At 40.6% G+C, this 19,688-nt stretch overlaps 1 protein-coding gene across 2 annotated transcripts in view; it reads right to left on the bottom strand.

The window, feature by feature from the left end:
• PCDH11X (protocadherin 11 X-linked) overlaps positions 1 to 19,688 on the bottom strand; it is a 427,533-nt gene that overhangs the window by 105,834 nt on the left and 302,011 nt on the right. For both annotated transcript variants that reach the window (XM_066559811.1, XM_066559812.1), the window contains one exon: positions 17,665 to 17,863. In XM_066559811.1, the coding sequence (XP_066415908.1) occupies positions 17,665 to 17,863 (199 nt within the window). The remainder of the gene's footprint in view (positions 1 to 17,664; positions 17,864 to 19,688) is intronic.

The following is a 19,688-nucleotide window of genomic DNA, read 5'->3' as shown; positions in this document are numbered from 1 at the left end:
AGTAAGATACAAATTCCAACTGTGCCAAGGCTCTTATTTCCAAGGAAATAAGAGAAATATTGCTAGCCTCAGGAAAACCTCCATCTTCATCATATTTGATTACCACAGATCACAGTCCTTGAAGAAATGATAATGGAAATGAAAACATATGTTTCTTTCATTATTACTGTCTTTTATTTAACTGTCCTTGAACTGAAGTGACTTTATGTGCAGTTCTGTTTGCTATATACAATTCCAGAGATGTACATACAGATTCTATTAAACTATAATCATGCCTGCCTTTCTGAGTGGATTCCCCATGTGCTGCATTGATTGGGATCCCTGAGTAAGATGCAAACCACTGGAGAGCTTTAAACAGCTATATTCTTTCTAAAGTACTCTTTAATTAATGTTGTCTAGAGCACTAATTATGAAAGCTTGTAAAGCCTAAAGCCTGGAAACACTTATGCACCTACTTAACTGTGCTCATTCAGGGTAGACCCACTGAATTCCCTGGAAGTGCTCGGAGCAGATAATTTAGGCACAGACTGCAGGTCCAGAGCTGAGCCCAGCTCTGCAGGGCTGTGTCCAGGCTGGCTGAGTCAGCATTTTGCCCTCTGATTTTGCCAATTTTTTACCTTCCAGGGGCAGGTCTGGCTTTCCCCAGCAAAGCTCCCTGAGAGTGCCTTGGAGAAAATGTTGAATGAAGCAAAACAGAGCCATCAGTCAGCGGGAGATGAGATGTATGCATCTGCAGATACATATGTTGAGATGCAAAAGTAATTTGTTCACATTATGGAGGCAGATGAATATGCAGAGATGTGCATATATGCAAGTAGATCTCCTCCACAGTGGAAAGTACTGACATTAGAATAAAAGCCAAATTACTGTTAGTGGAAAACTCCTAAATCTTTTTAAAATAGAATACTCACATTGCTAATTCTTTGCCTTTAACATTATAAACAATTTTTTTTTATTTTGCTATACAGATTCCTGTCTGTTTAGCTAACAGCTACAAACAGAAAAAAGAAGTTTTAACTGGATTACCAAACTTGCCATTTCTTAGTGGAAATAGAGGTTTTTGTTCAGCTCACTGCTCCCACAATTCCCACACAGACCCCACAAATGCCATGGTCCTACATCCCAGGCCAGCAGAGGCATCACCAGACCCTCCAGGCAGAGGAGGATGGCAGGAATTACAGCACACAGCCACACCCTCAGAGCTAATTCTGCCTTCATTTACATACTTAATTACCCCTGCAGTCCTCAGGAGTGGTGCCCCTCCTGACAGGACTGAGGACTCATTTCATACCAGGTGTGATTTCCTCGGGACAGCATCCCCTGCTGCTGCCAGGGGTGGGGAGGAATTGTTTGCACTCTCTGAGGACCATGGAGCCTTTTCCCATCTCCCACAAAACCGGTGCAGGTTTGCAGTCCACTCCTGTAGCTGCTTTATGAAACGCAGGAGTGACTGGGGAACTAAGAGAATACAAATGAGACATTATCATTTGATCTACAGAATTTCCTTAAAATTCCAAATCTTGCTACAGGAGCTCTCATGCATGCTGAACACCATCATCATTAGATAATTACTCATTATAAATGAGCACAGGCTAAAGCCAGACATGCTGTTCAGCTTTCCAAGCACATACAAGTTTCAATGTTAAAATGAAAATACAATATAATTCAAAACTTGGGGGTTTTTCCTGATCAAAGGTGCTGAATTTACATACAGGTAGTTTGTTTTCCAGGTGACTGGGGAAAATGGGTCTGTAGAACTCAGGCACTGGCAGAATCTCAGTGTTAAAGATTATTTCAAACTCAGATTTGAAACAAAGTTCTACTTTTCTGTAGTACATTAAAGCTATAGGGGTGGCTGTACATTAGGAATGGTCTTTTATCTGAAAATCCAAGCACTCTCTTCAGCCACCCAAAATGCCTTCATGTCCAATTTATTTGCATTTATTAACAGAAGATGTAATTTCTGAAGATCTATCACTTTATTTATTGCACTTCATAGTGAAATTGGGCATGGCTGTGCCTTCTACAGTGCTGCCCAGAGCTCCCTAATTTATGTCTTGCCTTTAGAATTGCAAACAGCAATTGAAATGATTTATGGATTGATAATTCTGGCTATTTACCACTTCACAGCTGCACCAGATTTGGTGAAAGATCATTTTGGGGACTGATCCCCCCTTTGGCCAGACAGAGCCTGGGTAATTTCTGCCCCAGTATGGGCCCCAAAGTTAGACTGGGAAAATGTCAACAGAGCAGGAGTACCCAAAACCCCCTCTGGCACCAGGGGCTCGCTCAGTGGTACACAGATCTTTAATAATCTGAGCTAAGTTTGATTTGTTTTGGGAAAAGATTACAAACTCATCATTCTGCTGCTGAATATGTGACCAAGCTGAAGCACAGGAAAGGAAAATGAGGAGAAAAGCTGTGCTGAGTGAACTGCTCTGTCCACAGCTCCAGAGCTCTTTTTTTTTCCCTCCTCAGAGCCATTCCTCTGTCTGCTCTATTTAATCAAGGCTGCAAATTGCCTTGTTCACTCAGGGTTGCTTGTATTTTTATTTTTATTTTTTGCAAACAAAGCAGCACCATCAATGCAACATTACTGGTGCAGTTTATATATCTTACACGTGAAACCAGAATTATTTTCACATCAAATAAACCAGGTCTTCTAGCTCAAGATTCTCAAACAGTAATTTACAAACACATTTTACAACTTCTTCTGGCACGAGCAGAAGTTACATAAATTACTGACACAAGGGGAGGAAAAAGGCAAGATCCATCAAGGACTCCAGAGAAAGATGCCTTATTCCTACAAAACACGAAAGAAAAGTGGAATCTCACTTTTCAGCTGAACTTCTCTTCTGGAAAGTGAATTTTTTTTGCAGTAGAACTAAAACACTGGGATTTATCTTACCGATTTTACAGTTTTCTGTTTCAGAGCAGAATCTTAGCAGAAGCTCAGAGAAAACACTTAACATTCAAACGTGTCCAAGAAATACCACCAATACTAGAGTAAGAAAAAAAACCAAAAAACAAAACCACATTTGTCTTCAAAGGGATTTCTGCTGAGAGAAAAATCTGGTTTATTTTTCTCTATTTGTTACCATGGACATCTGAATAATGATAGTATATTTTTACTGGAACCATCTTCTACTGCTGTGGGGGAAATAAAAAAAAAAAAGTTTCCATCTGCCTTAAATATGTCCCTCTTCTAGCAAGAAGCTACACTTGCCACAAAGACCATGATGGTTTGCATCAGGTACATTTGGAGTAAATACCTGAGAGAGATCTTGTCTCTACAGAAATATTTTAACAATGGAAAACAAATATACCTTAATTGTATATATATATGTATATATATATATATATACATATATATATACAAGTATATATTTTAAATATAATATATATATTTATATAAATTTTGTCTAAAATATAAATATATATTATATATTATATATTATATATTATATATATAATATTATATATATAATATTATATAGTTATATTATCTATTACATATTATATATTTATATTATATAAATATATATTTATATAAATATAAATGTACATATATACATATAAATATAAATATATACAATATTGTAAAATATTGTATATATTTAAAATACACAATATATATTTAAAAGCCTCTTTATGATGTATCTTGAATATTTTTATGTAGTCACAGCTTCAGTTTGGCAGGGTTTTCTTTTATTTTTTAGTTTCTTTGCTTTTTCTCTAATCTCTTTCTTCCTTTCTACCAGCTCAGATTGAATGAGAAATGCTATCTTTAACCTTGAGATCCCTGTTCTTGTTGGTCTGTATCATAATCTTATTATTTAGAAGCAAATCTTGCTATTTAACATCTCACCTCAGCATGCAAAGCGCTGGTGGATTAGAGAATATTTCCTGGGGGGCAGAGGATGGAGTGACTGTGAATTAGAAATGCAGCTGCCTGGCTGGGCCAGTCTCACAGAAAATAAAATTTAAAAAAAATAATAAAAAAATCTCTGTGACCCCCTGTTTACTCTTCTGTGCTTATTTGCAAATTGTGCATTACAGGTCAGAGACTGCTGAGTGCAGAACATCAGAGCCACTTTCTCCCAGCGACTGGAAATAGTAGGGTGCAGTTACAGCCTAAAGGGAAATCAATTTTTAAAGCATAAACGCAGCACAGTTCTGTTCTATACATCCCAGAGCCTTCTCAGTGCTGCAGTTGAGATCTCCTGCATTCCATGGGATATTTCTGAGCATGGGAAAGAAGAAAATGTGCCCTGCTTAGGACACAGGGTCTCACCCTGGCACCTTGGCTGGGAAATGGGGCACTGGCTGCAACATCACCCTGGGGAAAACACCTTAAAGCACCTACAAACACCTGAAAACTCCTAAAAACACCTACAACAACCTGAAAACACATGAAAACACATGAAAACTCCTGAAAACTCCTGAAAACGCCCAGAAAAAGCTAAAAAACACCTGAAAACACCTAAAAATACCTATAAATCCTACAAACACCTGAAAACACCTAAAATCACCTACAAACATCTACAAACAGATACAAAAACCTACAAACACTTGAAAACACCTACAAAAATCTAAAACCACCTGAAAACACCTACAAATATCTAAAAACAACAAAAACCTGAAAACACTTACAAAAACCTACAAACAGCTAAAAACACCTACAAACACCCCAAAACACCTACAAAAACCTAATAACACCTGAAAACACCTAAAAACACCTACAAAAACCTAAAAAACACCTGAAGAAACCTAAAAACACCTGAAGAAACCTAAAAACACCCAGGAAACCCTAAAAACGCTTATAAATGCCTAGAAAAAGCTAAAAAACACCTGAAAACACCTAAAAACACCTACAAAAACCTAAAAAACACCTGAAGAAACCTAAAAACACCTGAAGAAACCTAAAAACACCCAGAAAACCCTAAAAACACTTATAAATGCCTAGAAAAAGCTAAAAAACACCTGAAAACACCTAAAAACACCTACAAAAACCTAAAAACACCTGAAAAAACCTAAAACCACATATAAAAACACCTAGAAAAAGCTAAAAAAACGCGTGTAAACACCTAGAAACATTTACAAAAACCTACAAACACCTAAAAACACCTACAAAAACTTAAAAGCACCTGAAAACATCGACAAAAACCTAGAAATCCATGGTGGCAAGAGCATTTAACAGCAGAGGTGCTGAGTGTCCCTTGTCCCTGAGCCATCCCCAGGATGGTGGGGCATTAAAAGCTGCACTGAAACTGCAGCACGGTGCCACAGGGAAATCTGCTGGCAGGGAAGTGAGAGCTCTGGCAGAGTGAAAAATTTCTTTTTCCATGGTCATGAAACGAGGCTGAACCAGCCCCATCCATTTCAGACTTGTTAACCTTCTGTCTTGATGAAAATTAACAGCTACGGTTCCTGCTAAATAAATTCTGTGAATTTTACTGGATAAAGCATTCCTCTGTTCCTGTCAAAGAGTTGTGCAGCACAGCTGTTTTTTAACAAATCCCTATTTTTACTTGCTGACATTTGATTATCATTATGTATATGAGATTCTTCAGGCTGTGAAGCACGTTCTAACAAGAAATATTAATGCCCCCCCACATTTCCCATCTTTTATCCCCATTCAGCAAGAATAGGTGTTATACAAAAGAGAAAACATCTGCTTCCTTGTATTATGATTTCTCTTGAACTCTTTAGATGGGAGATACAAAAGTGATAGCAGAGGTTAGAGATGAATGTGCAAAGCAGAACCATGTTCCTTTGTATCTGTGCTCCAAAGGGGAAACAAATCCTAAAATTCAATATTATAAAAAGCATAAAGAAAGAATTATGAGGCAGGTTTTGCACTTTTAAAATCTTTCTGTACCTTAGCAGATGTAAAATAAAAAAATAAATCAAAATGTAGGAGGAAGCATCTCATCCTTTGTCCAAAAGTTAACACCTTTTAATTGTGAATCCTTTAATGGAAAACTGGATAATTCAATATCCAAGTGAATTATTTAACTGTTTATATGCTTTTAGACATGCAAATCATGCTGTAATAATCTAAACTCCTAATTCTGATATGACCCTACATACAGACACAACAGATGCAGCTCCATTCATAGGACAGAGCAACACAAGGAAAAGGACCTGCTTCATTTACAGATGGACCCTTTTTCACAACACTCTGAATACATTCCAGGTTAGGGCAATCAGGGGGCTGATGGAGAAAGATTCCTGTGATCTTCACAAAAAAGAGAAATAAGGAGCTAATTTTAGAGACAGAAGGATGAGAGGTCAGCCCCAGCAGAATCTGTAATCGGTGATGTTTGACCCTCTGTAAAAAAAATGAGAATGTGTGTAAAGAAAAGCTTTAATATGGGTTCTAATGAGATAAAAATAATTTTTGCCTTTATAGTTTTCAAAGTGCTTTATCTCACCACTCCTATTTCCTTTTATTGCCACTGTTTTTCTTTATATGTACTACAACTAAGGAGGAGAGGCAAAGGTTGTCTTTCTATTTCTAAATAGTTCTTTGGTGTATGATTAGTGTGTGACATGAATAAAGCCTTTCTTGGTAGAGAAAGGTTTGCTTTCTTTTAAAGTATTAGATGAGGGCCAGACTTTATAGTATCTCACCCTATAGAGGACACATCTTCTGGGATACTGGGCTTGGAACATCACTCAGATAAAAGAAGAACTATTGAAATGGCATGATTGTCCTTGCTGGAGCCCCACAGACACAGAGTTATTTTGAATGAGAGGAACTGAAGTCCAGCAGACCATACAGCCATGCCCTTTTCCTGGAAATAGCATTTTGGATGGATCAGTTGGTGCTTCCTATATTATTATTATTATTATTATTATTATTATTATTATTACAACTACTACTACTATTATTACTACTATTACTATTGTTACTATTATTATTACTGTTTATTATTAATATAAGGGCAGAACTTTAATTTGATGCCCCAAGACTTTAAGCAGAGCTTTGGGCACTGCAAGGCCAAGGATCCCAGCAGAGCTGCTTGGCAGCAAGGCATGGCAGGAGCAGAGATGATCCCAAAGGAGCAGGAAAGGCTGAGGGTTTATCCAGTTCTGCTCCACCTCACTCCCCCACCCTGTTAAACCATCCCAGCCAAGATATTTGAGATGCCTCAGCTGTTTAGCATGGCTGAAGTGACACAAACCTGAGGGACACAAAGGCATTTGCAAAACGCAGCCCTCAGGTCAGTGTGGCTGGCCTCAAGCATGCAGGGGAGTTTTGCTTTGATTTTTTAAGGTTTTCTAAGCTTTTTGATGTTCACATTTTTGTAGCAAACTTTCTCACACACTTTCTGTAGATAACTGATTGTTTTGCATTTTTTTTTTAATCAAAGAAGAGAAATTGAATAGACTGTTAGTTTGTCCAGTGTCTCTGAATTCCCCCAGGGTGGTGCTGGCCTGATCCTCCCCTCTCAGCTCCTGCCCACATTCGCACCAGCACCAGCAGTGGAATTGAACCTTGGGCAGTCAGAAATCCCTGAGCTAACTGGTTTTTACAGGTGAAATGGAAACAAGGCCTGATTTGCACGTGGAAGCAGTGCTAGCACAGCACGTGCTTGTGGTACAGATCTGCTCCACTTCTGTTCTACAAGTGTTTGTGATGGTTTCACTGCGATTGCCCTGGGAGCAGAAAATCAGCCTAGCAGCCACAATGTGCTCAGAGGCCACAAACACAGAGCAAAATTCTCTCTGTAGTCCTGGGATTTCACCACCTAATTCCATCTGAAACACGGGAATGGATGTGTACAAACTGAGACAGCACGAGGCCGGGCTGAGGACTGTGAAATGGGTACATGAGACTGGAGCTGCTGACTTCAGCAGCACACAGAGCTACCTCTGAAAACATTTAACACCAATTAGAATGTCACTTGAATTAATCAGAGCACTACTGACTCACACAGCACCAAGAATAAAGCAGAATCCCTGCAAAACCCTGCCACTAGCTAGGAAGCAGCAACATTATTTATGGGTATCGAACACAAGGGTGAGAATCTCAACCTCTGGTGTTATATAAATCCAAAAGTATAATCATAAATATTTTGCCCAGGTCTCTTCAGCTCAAGCCAGGCAAATATATTTTATTTTTGAGAATGAATGCATCACATCAGTGAGCTGCAGGGTTCACAAAAAGTGCCAGTGGCTGGGCCAGCAGCAGGCACAGGGACACCAGCCCCTGTTCCCCCGATGGGGAGCCTGCACAAGGGGCTGGGGACCTTCCTTCCTTCCTGGGCTACAGCAAAGTCAAGGTTTGGACAGCAACCAGGAAATAAAAAAGATCACAATGCCAATCATACAACCTCAAAGAAAGACAGAAACAGCAGTTTATTTACAATACGCTGCTTTTCCAGACAGCTAAAAGTTATTTGAAGAGTAAAGGTTAAAATATCTCCCCTATTCAGGAATGTATGGATACAAATGACTTTTTGGAACAATTCTAGCTGTTCCTAATGTATGCTTCAAGACTGGATCAATCCTGTTTCCCTAACAAAAGTTAAATCAGATTAAAGGATGACCACATCTCTACACAAACAAGAACAACAGTGACTGGGTTTATTGAGTTGATTAGCTTTGAGTCAGCAAATGATGTGACTTGAGATGCACCATCACTTGGGAATTTGCTTTGTTCAACATATACAATTTTTCTGTTTAATTTCTAAAACAGACTGGTAGCTGCAAACAGTCTTTAAATATATTTTGTGATATATTTTTTTTCATTAATCACAGTAGAAATCAAGTAATAAATTATGATGCTTCAAATCAAATTATAATTATGATTTTTTTCACATGGCTTTAATTATATAAAAGAGACAATTTTTCCCCCCATATTTCCATTTTTAAAACAGGAACTCAATGCTAAAAAAATCTTAATATTTGATATTGCTAAAAGCTTCTCTTGCACTGACTGATTAGCTTGATTTGGTAGAAAAAATAGAAATTGCATCATCTGTGTTTTTCTGCTCTTAGAAGAAGAAAGAAGAGAAAGTTTGAGACAAAGTAGAGAGACAGGCAGGCAGAGCTGAAAGGAGTTGAAAAACTGGAGGGAAGGAATTTGTCCTCTCTCCTCCTCTGCCCACCAGCCTGCTCACCACAGCAATAGATTTCAAAACTTTCATAAACAGAACAAATAGGATTATCCATTACCATGTCAGCTTAAGTGATAACATAAATATATATCACAGAGCATCTGCCACTAAATCACTGTTTATAAATGTCAGATCTCATTTATTATTAAAAATACCCCCACCAGAAGAAATGCTTTAAAGGCTCCTCATTATTCCATGAGAAGTGAGTGAAGGTGGAGCTTTTCTTTCCCATCACTTTAGACAGAGTAACTTCTATTATAAACCTCAGTCAAGAATTTCATTAGGTTGCATTCACAAATATGTTAGCACTGCCTGAGTTTCTCCATCCCACTATGCAGTCTAGAAATTCCAGCATATTTTCCCCATTGATTTTCCTCATCAATCCCCATTGATTTTGCATGAAAGAATACGGTGCATCTCAGAAAACTTGCTTTTATCTTCCTTTTCTTCAAAGAGTAGAAAAGGTAGATCAAGGTTCTATATTCTGATATGAGCAATAAAATATCTAAAATTTACTTTAAAAATAATTTATAAAGAGTGCTCCTTATACACAGAAAGTAAAAAAAAATTAAAATTCAGTGTCTGTGTTTATAGTGCTGTGTTTGACTGAGAGGCCAATTGGGACAATCTTTTTGCTTTTGCATTTTTTAACTTAATTTGCTTTGTCCATCTTGCCCCTCTTTGTGTCAGCTGCTTTAATAACTCTTAAGTCAGGCACCCAGGGATCAAATTGCCAAATCGTGGAATTATTTCTGAATATGCAATCTGTATCCTCTCAGGTACGAGTGAAAATCTGCTTGCAAAAGCCACTCATCTGTATCATTGCAAATTGACCTCTCCAGTCTGCCCTTTTAGCCACTCTCCAGGCAGGAACAAATCCAGAATATCATCATGCTTTGTTTTATAGGAGTTTCTCTTGGCTTCCTTCACTCCCTATAACTAAAATTATTTTAATAACTCCATAACTAAAATTATTTTTTATAAAAAACTCGTAGCTTATAAACTATAACTGTTATAACTAAAATTATTTTTAGAAACAAAGAGCTGAAATATCTGGAAAATCCACACAGCTTGAAGCCTCAGTGCCCTCAAACACGCGCCAGGCAGGCAGAAACTGCCCCTCTAAGGAAGACACACCTGAAAACAGGAGTGGGGAGCTCATCCTGGAGGGGATCTCTGCCAGACCCCCCAGGTTTGAAATCCCACAGAGCTCATCCTGGAGGGGATCTCTGCCAGACCCCCCAAGTTTGAAATCCCAGAGAGCTCATCCTGGAGGGGATCTCTGCCAGACACCCCAGTTTGAAATCCCACAGAGCTCATCCTGGAGGGGATCTCTGCCAGACCCCCCAAGTTTGAAATCCCAGAGAGCTCATCCTGGAGGGGATCTCTGCCAGACCCCCCAGGTTTGAAATCCCACAGAGCTCATCCCGGAGGGGATCTCTGCCAGACCCCCCAGGTTTTAAATCCCAGAGAGGGGTTTGAGCCCTCAGAGGTGGCTCTGGAGGCTCCCAGCTGTGATTCATGGTGCTCTCAGCGGGGTCACCGCTGGGCTGGCACTTCACAGAGTGCTACAGAGCCCTGCTCAGCCCTTACATTCCCCCACCTACATGCAAGCTAATTTGATTAAAGGTAGAAGATCAATCAAACTCTATTGCCTCAGAATGATTAATTACCTCAGCACTTTCTGACTTAATTATTAGTGTTCAGCCATGGGGTTAGAAAAGCCCAATACAGCAGGAGTTAAAGGGCCCAATAGGCAGATGTGGGAGACTGGGATGTGTTTTAGCCTGAGATTTGTTATCTTTAACTAATGACAGCTTCTTTCTTTTTTATTCAAGCTAGGCCTAAGTGTGTTTATAACTTAGCAGCTACCAAACTAAAATATTGCATTTCAACCTTTCTGGGGAAATAAAAAGTACAGAAGATGGGAAGGAAAAAAACTGAAAGCATAGTTTAAAAAAAAAAAAAATTCTATCTGTTGGCAGTCCAGCTTTTGGACAGGGAACAAGAAACTTAAGACTTTGTAGGTTTACTTTTTCTTATGCCCCAGCATGAGGTCTGAAATCCAGCTGCCAGAGCATCTTATTGATGATGTTTAAAGAGTATATTTCAGCAACTGCAGAGTTTCTGATTATCAGACAAGTCAGCATGGCAGAAAACTCGGGCATTTTTCCCAGGGACAATGAGCTCCCTGTCTGCAGCCCTGTGCTGACCCTTTCCTCTCCTGCAGGCAGAGTTACAGCACCCCCCAGGCTGTCCCTGAGCTGGGGACAGCAGGGCCAGCTCCTGTCACACCCCTGGCTGATGGTGGCATGGCCACACTGCCAGCCTGGTGGTGCCCAGCCCCGTGTCCAGCCAATGGTGGCATGGCCACACTGCCAGCCTGGTGGTGCCCAGCCCCGTGTCCAGCCAATGGTGGCATGGTCACACTGCCAGCCTGGTGGTGCCCAGCCCTGTGTCCAGCCAATGGTGGCATGGCCACACTGCCAGCCTGGTGGTGCCCAGCCCCGTGTCCAGCTGGGGCTGCAGCCCAGAGCACAACTGAGGCTCAGCAAACACTGAGGTTCAGCCCTGGATTTCACATTCCCAGCCTTGAAGGGTCACCTCTGGTGTGACACACTGGGTTTGCTGCTCTCACAGACAGAGGATTAATTTGCCCTCTCTCTCACAAGTTTATCAAGCTCCTTTTTACAGCCAGGCTGAATTCTCATGCTCTGCTTCTGTACTTCCTCACTGCAGCCCCCAAATTTCCAGCCCATTGCCAGGAACCAGCCCAGGGCTGTATTTTGGTTTCCCCTCCCTGCTGTAATGTGAGAGCAGCCCCAGGCAGCTTTTACCTTGCAATTTGAACGAGCCAATATTAATTCCTTTCTCTGTATATGGGCATCCCATTCCCCTGTCATTAATAATATTTCTTTATGCCTGTTTCTCATGAGAATTCACCTTTCTTTAGTGTGGGAAGCCAACCCTATTCATAACAGGCCTGTTATGGTGTCAGCCACCCCCTGGGTTTTTTTTTCTTTTCTCCTTTTTTTTCCCTCTGCTAGGAGTAACCCAGGATTTTTTCACAGTCACATTAGGTATTGGTGATTTATAGTTTATCTTTGTAATACTCAGTTGGTTTTTTTCTTTATGTCATTTTCAGCTGGTGATTTATATACTAGTTACATACAGCAGCTCCTATGAGAATGACTCTCAACTATTAGATTTCATCCCACTGCTATTACTTCAAATCCTTAGCAAAATCCAATTCTCATGTCATGCACACCTCCTCCTCTATTGTCAGTGATGCTTGGCTTTGAGCTGCTGGAATATTTCATTGACACATTCCTGCTTTTTAATGCCAAACTCCTTAATGAAGATAATTATGGAGATTTTTCCATTCTTGTATTATTCTACATCTTTTCATTCTTAATTATTAATGCTCCACCCTAATGTCATAATAACAGTTATTAGTCCTTAAATATATATATATAGATGAACTGTACATGTATTCCCCAATGTTGAAAATACATACCATGGAAGTGAGATAATGGAGCTAATGTCATCCTACTCTTGGGAATCCCATGACACCATTTATTACATTATATTTTTATATATATATCAGTTTCTTTGTAAATGCTTTCCAGTAGTGGAGCTTGACCAGAGTTTTATTTTTTTCTTGACACTTTGTGTGTGAGAATTACAGAAAAAATAAGGAAAACACTATCAGTTTTGATATCCTGGGAGGAGGATTATCTCCTCTCCTCCACATGAATGCAGTGAACCTGCTCTGACTTTTAGTGCCATTATCATCACTCTTCATCAGCCTGCCTTTGTGCTCATCAACATCATCCTTATCGAAATTAAGTCAAGGTGAAAGTGTTCTTTTAATTTTGAGGAAGAAATGTGTGCTGTCTTTAATCATGAGCAGATGTCTCCCTTGCTGCAAACCTCCCTCTTATGTGGTCAAACACCACAGACTGCAGTCTCAATTCTTCCTAGGACTGATTCTCTGGTGATCACTGAAAGCCAGCAGAGCTTTGCCCCAGGTCAGCTGCTCCTCATTTCCCCATGTGCTGTCCACAAGCTGTGCCTCGTGGGACAAATAGAACTGGGGAATCCATGGATTTCAAATTTACCTTTCCCCCTCCCCAGGGGTTGAACCCACAGGCATTCTGTCACCATGATATCTTCTGAAAAATCCTCTTTGCCCAGGATTTTCTCCTGAGAAGCTGAGAGGCCTCAGAAAAGAATGAAAGCAATAATTATATCATTGCTTGGGAATGTGGTCTGGAGATTGCTTAGCAACAGGTGCATCTTTGATTGGTTCCATGTGAATTGTTTTTAATTAATGACCAATCACAGTCCAGCTGTGTTGGACTCAGAGGAGTCAGTCACGAGCTTTCATTGTCATTCTTGTCAAGCATCCTGATGTCTCCTATCCTTTCTCTTTCTCTAGTATAATTTTAGTATATCATTTCTTTTAATATAATATAATATAATATCATTATATAATAAATCAGCCTCTGAGAACTTGGAGACAGATTTTTATCTCTCACCTCGTCCTGGGGACCTCACAACACCACAGAATTCCTCAATCCAGTCCCACCTAAACAGCTCTTGAACAGTGTGAAGGTGTGATTGGGAGACAAGAATAATCAGCCAGACACCTCTGGCAGCACCAGCTTGGCATGGCCACAAACTTATGGTGTCTAGTGATTCCCCTTTAGCTCTACACTTGCTGATTTTCAATGCAACTTCCTTGGCTTATTAGCCACTAATTCACGTTAAATATTCTTCATGGAGACCCCTTCTCCTTAATACACCAGTTTGCTTCTCTTTGAGACCCTGAAATCTCAGTGTGATTTGCCTCATTAACTTTAATTTTCAGCTAGCTTTGTTTATACTTCCATTTTCTTCATACAAAATGATGCTATTATTTAATTCCAGATTACTTTCAGGTTTTCTGGCTTCCCCTCCACACTCCCTGTCCCCAGGCTGCAATCATTCCTCTTGCTCTGCCCAATTTCTTGGCTGAACTAGTCATATTCTATTTTTCCTCCAAACAAAAAGTGAAATAATTTTATTGTCTAGAGGAAGGAAAACAGATTTGATAAGGCTATAAAAACAGGTGAAGCATGAAAATTTGTCATTAATATCTTACACATGTATTAAATAACCCAACAGAGCTGAGGTTTACGTGCCCCTTTCAACCCCTTTGATCAACATCACTGCTTACAGCCACGGAGAGGGCACCACTGGGAGAGAATTTACCAGGGAAGTCCAGACACAGAGAATTTGCTGGTCTTTGTTAATGCTTGAAGTGTGTTTTGTATTTAAACAGAGGGAAAAAATATGGTTTGGTTAAAATCCTTAGCATAAGGAGTTGTTGGAGCATCATTATTTGAGCAACTTATGAGGAGAAAATATCTGAATACCACGTACAAGAGTGCTGTTACTTAAGGATAAGGTTCTCTACAAACCTACATGCTTTTTTATTTTACTATTTACTTAGTGTGACAGTTTATTGCCATCTCTTCCTTATGATGCATCTACCACATTGAACTTTATGTTTTTCTAAGGAAGGAACTAAAAGTAAGAGAAGACAAATCATTTTAAATAGCCTATTTCTAATTTTAATTAGCACAGTCAATTAATTTCAAAGGTTTACATATAAATTTCTCACAGTTTTCCAACCGCTATAACCTTACAGTTATTTTTTTTTCCCCTCCTTGCTTCAGTCCTGTATTGGATGTGAATTTGTAAAGCTTCCTCTCACCAATATTTCTCAGGCTGTTTTTTTTCTTTATTTTATTTTGTTATGCTCATCTTTTCCAGTGTTTTGCAATAAATGCTTAGTTATTGCTAGCAAATGGAAAGCTCCAAAAATGCAACAATGTATTAGAGAAACAAATAACACTGAAGGACTGTAGTCAGGAAAAGCAAGAGGAAGAAAACACTTTTGAACGTGGCCATGAGTGATGCCACAGGAGCTTTCACTGGGCACTTGGCTGGTTCTGGACATTCCTGACATCATTTCAGCCCAAATTTCTCTCCTTGGCAGGCAAATTTGAACTAAATCCCCATCAGGTAACAAATCAGACAATGTTTCAGATTAAGACAGGTCAGATATTAAAGATGTTGGGAGGCAATAAAGCTCCATGCTTGTTCTGCTGTATGAGCTCAGATTACCTGACTGGGTTTTCCTGTCTCTTTTAACATTTTAGTCCATGAAGGACAACAAGAAATGCTTTGAATGCATCAAGCCACTCCAAATTAGAATAAAGAAAAAACACCAACCAAAAATCCAGCAGAAGATTGTGGAGGAAACCATCAATTCAGAGCTATTTTTACTGTTTCACTGCTGGCTAAATGTGTCCTGCATGCACAAGTGAACCACATGGACCTCAGGCTCATCAGATATTTTGGGTTGCTGTCATCTGCACCAAGTCACTTTGCAGCAGCACATTGGACACAAATATGCTGTGGGTCTTCCCCTTTTTCTGCTTTTTTGTTCCTGCCGCTAGATGCTGCCATTAATATAATATATAAAAATATATAAATATATAAAAATATATTAAATATATAATATAATAAAACACTAAAAAGGACCACAAAAGAAGGTTTCCCTGCTGTAACCATCGTGCTACTTCAATTAAATTGTTTCAGTAAGACACAAGTTGGAAAGGAAGAAAAATCTTCACATAAAATAAACTCCAATTAAACTGTGACTTCAAGTTTAAAACTGAACTGTCAGGTAATTAGACAGGTGATTAAACTTTCTTCAACTTCACACTTGGAAAGACATCTGATGCCTGCTTAGCCTGCTCACAGGGATGTGTGGCAGTGACATTCAGATGTCAGAGCTGAGTTGGTTTTAGAGCCACATTCTACAGGAGTCAGGGTGCACATTTATTCTGAAATAAAAAAAAAAACCAAACAAAAACAACAAAAACCAAAACCAACAAAAACCCTGGGCGCTAAAAGCATTGGCAAATCCCAAACCTAAGCCTCTTTGTAAATGGCAAGAGGAGATGCACATGCCTGCTCTGTGTAGAGCTCCTCTACACCAGCTCCTGCCCCATGCTCTCTGCAGGAAAGGCCCTGGACACTGATTTCCTCTACATCATTCTCACTCCAGTAAAGTATAAATATCAGTTACGAGCAACAAAAAGAGCTGGAAATAAAGTTCAGACCACGAATATGCAAAGCAAAAGCAGCAAATAATATATGACTTGATATTTTCTCTCCTTGGGGATATATTTGCAGCCCTTTAGAGCTTAACTTTGTGAAAAACCCAGTTTGAGTGCCTAGAATATTGGTATATTACAGCCTCAAATGCATAAAGCAAATGATGATTGTTTCCAACACAAGACCAAAAAAGCTGATGGTTCTTTCTTTTCAAGCTGTCTATCAACTCGAAAAACATAATATTCTGCCATTATTTCAGTAAACATATCACCTTACAAATTATAAAGTTAAACTTAGGTAATAGTTTACAAATGAAAGAAAAAGAGGACAACACACCTCACGTGTGCAAAAAGCCCCTGAGGCTCTAGTCCTGGGCAGCAAAGGCAGAGGTGATTTCCAAGAGCCAGGCTGAATGTGGCACAGCCAGCTCGGAGTGGCAGGGAATGCTCTCTGCTGGATTTGCCACCGCAGAGTGTAGCTGCCTTCTACAGCTACACTCTGCACAGCACTCACTAATTCATTCCTCCTGATACACTACAGCAGCTGAAATCCACCTTTTGGGCCAAGTTTTGCCCAGAACAGATGTATTTTCAAATCACTTATTAAGCCGCTAACAAGGCCTTGGAGGCTTAGAGACATTCAGGTGTCTCTCCATCAATGGCACGGTTCAATTTAATCCAGATAAGGAGCCTCTGGACAATGAACAGCTGACTAAAGTTCAGTGGAGTCTCCAACTGGCTATCACATCACAGCACAGGGAGCAGAGCCAGGGCCCACAGCTCCTGCTCCTGTTGATTTTCCCCGTTTCTGACATCACAAAGAGGCAGTGGCAATGGCAGAAGATGACAAACTCTACTGAGATTATTACTACACACCATGGCTGCTTTCAGAGGGAAAATCAAGAAACCCTTATTTCTGGAGGCTGCAGTCCTTTCACAGAGCTGCTCATCACCCATGAGTTAAACTACAGCACACAGCAGTGTCGGAGAGGGAAACGTTAAAAAATGTGAATTCCCTCGGCGTGGTATTTATGACCATTAGGGCAGCAGCGCTAACCTCCTCAGAAAGCTGCTCTGTGCCCAGCACAGCAGCTCCATAAAAACACCAGCTCATCCATAAACCCTTAACAGCCCCAAGTGTTTTATTCCCAACAGCCAGCCCGACCTCCCACTTTCAGAAGCAGAAGTCAGCACTTAGCGCTTCTTCAGCCGCGCTAAAACCAACGCTCACTTTTAATAATTACCCACAGGAACAAAAAGCCTGATCGGTTGACTGATTGATAGATTGATTGGTTGACTGGTTGATAGATTGATTGGCTGACTGGTTGCAATGATGGGTGAGGTGAGCAGAGCTCTGCACTTACTGGACTCGGGGTCGGAGTTGCCGTCTCCCTCGGTGCGGCTGTTGGGCGACGCCTGCTCGTAGAACTCGTCCTGGGGGAAGCCCAGGGGCAGCGGGTGGGACGCGCTGGCCCCGCTCGAGGGCTCGTGGTCTCCGAGCCCGCTGTCGCTGCAGCTCTCCTGGGAGCCGTCTGGCAGGTGGAAGGTGACCCGGCGCTGGGGCTACAAGGAAGGAACAGAACGACAACGGTTTCCACCACGGTCATTGCTCAACGCAGCCAATTTAGGAAATGTATTGCTTTGGTTATCTGCCGAGGATGCGGTACCCAGAGCTGTGCACAATTTCAGGCTTTCATGAGCTGCTTTCAAACCCGCTGCACCTGACAGCACTGCTTGCTGCTGGGTTTTAAAAATGTAAGCCCTGATGCAAAATGAAAGACACCTCAAACTAAAGAGATTCTGTCAGACTTCACAAGTCTTTGGATACCTTTTGAATATTGGCTTGGAGATTTCAATCACTTTTTGAGGCTCAATTTATTTCACTGCTGAGTTTTCTAGTTTTCAAAAAACATTTTCTTTCCCATTAAAAGCTGTTCCACACTTTTGGGCCTAAAGAATGTGACACATTTATAATGCTGTTGGATTCTTCTGAGGCAGAGAAAGAACAAACAACAACAAGTCTTCTGTATTGAAAACAATTTCAATAGATTTTGCACAGGCGTTAAGCTAATGAATGAAAAGCAGATTCCCCTGCTCTCCTTCAGATATTTCATTACAACTCCTTTGATTTTTGTTGTACCACAGACCTGTAACCTAACTGTAAAAGGCTGGGAGCTGGGAACCAGGGAGCTGAGGATGGAAAGCACCTCAGCCCAGATGTGGAAGGAAGGGCCAGATGAAACAAAGCACCAGGCACAGGACAGAGTTTTCATTGCCTAAGCGACCCTGCATGATTTAGGAACTGAATTTATGAAATGTAAATCTCTCCCAGTACTAAAAGAAAATATGAACGAAAAACAAGCAGCTCTCCTGCTCATTTTGATGTGTCTGATATCCATGTTTTGCAAACTCGAAACAGGAAGATTCAAAAAAACCCCAAAAAACAAACTGTTCCAAATATTCTTAGGTTGTTGTTACTCAAAATTCCATTTGAAAGGCAATGCAAAACTTTCTGGATGCAGAACTGCTGGGATTAGCAAAATTGAAGACCAGACTTTTGACGCAATTATGCAAAAAAAGTATATAGCGTTTCTAACAGAGCAGATGTTGCCAGGGGTCCCTAGATATTTGGTTCCTATAGGGTGGTGGTGTTGAAAACATTCAATTACATTGAGTTTTTTGCTAATTACGTTGAGTTTTCAGCTCCTCCACTTTTGCAAGTCTCTTTTTGTCACGGTGACATTGTTCCACATGCCCACAGACAGCTGCTGTGCAGCGCGTGCAGCCGAGAACACGCAGCACCAGCCTCACCTGTGCCATCCCTGACAGATGAGAGTGACAGCCCTTCCTAACAGCCACCAGGAAGGCACTCAGGGCTTTCCCAGAAAACCTGTTTGAGTGCCTCACCACCGCTAATGGAGAGCTTCTCTCCTAATGTGGAACCTGCCTCTTTCTTGTTACAAAATAAATCACTCCTTCAGTCCCATCCATCACGGTCTGCTTATTCCCACTCATCTTTCTGGCATTTGGCACTTTATTCTGCTTCAGAATAAACAGACCTTATTATTTCAATCTGTCAGGTGCTCCTGCTCTCTCTGGCTGCTCCCCCCATGCAGGAGCTCGCTCACAGCTCCAAGCTCTGCCCAAAACCCTGCACCCAGCCCCAGCCAAGCTCCTGACAGCCCCGAGCAGGATCAGTTCACTCCTCCTGCAGGCTCCCTTGCCATGGCAGCACAACACATTTGTGTCCTTGCCAACCATCAGAATGCCCAGGTCCTCTTTATTGATCCTCTCCTCCTTTTTGGCTATTGCCATCGATTGCTGCAGCCTGAGCGTGGCACTTTACATTCATTGTTCCTGCCATTCCCTTCTTCCAGATGATTTCATC

Source organism: Molothrus aeneus, chromosome 14 (assembly GCF_037042795.1).
Source record: "Molothrus aeneus isolate 106 chromosome 14, BPBGC_Maene_1.0, whole genome shotgun sequence".
Taxonomy (NCBI): domain Eukaryota; kingdom Metazoa; phylum Chordata; class Aves; order Passeriformes; family Icteridae; genus Molothrus; species Molothrus aeneus.
The sequence above is the reverse complement of the archived record's forward strand: the minus strand, read 5'-3'. Positions and strand labels throughout refer to the sequence as shown.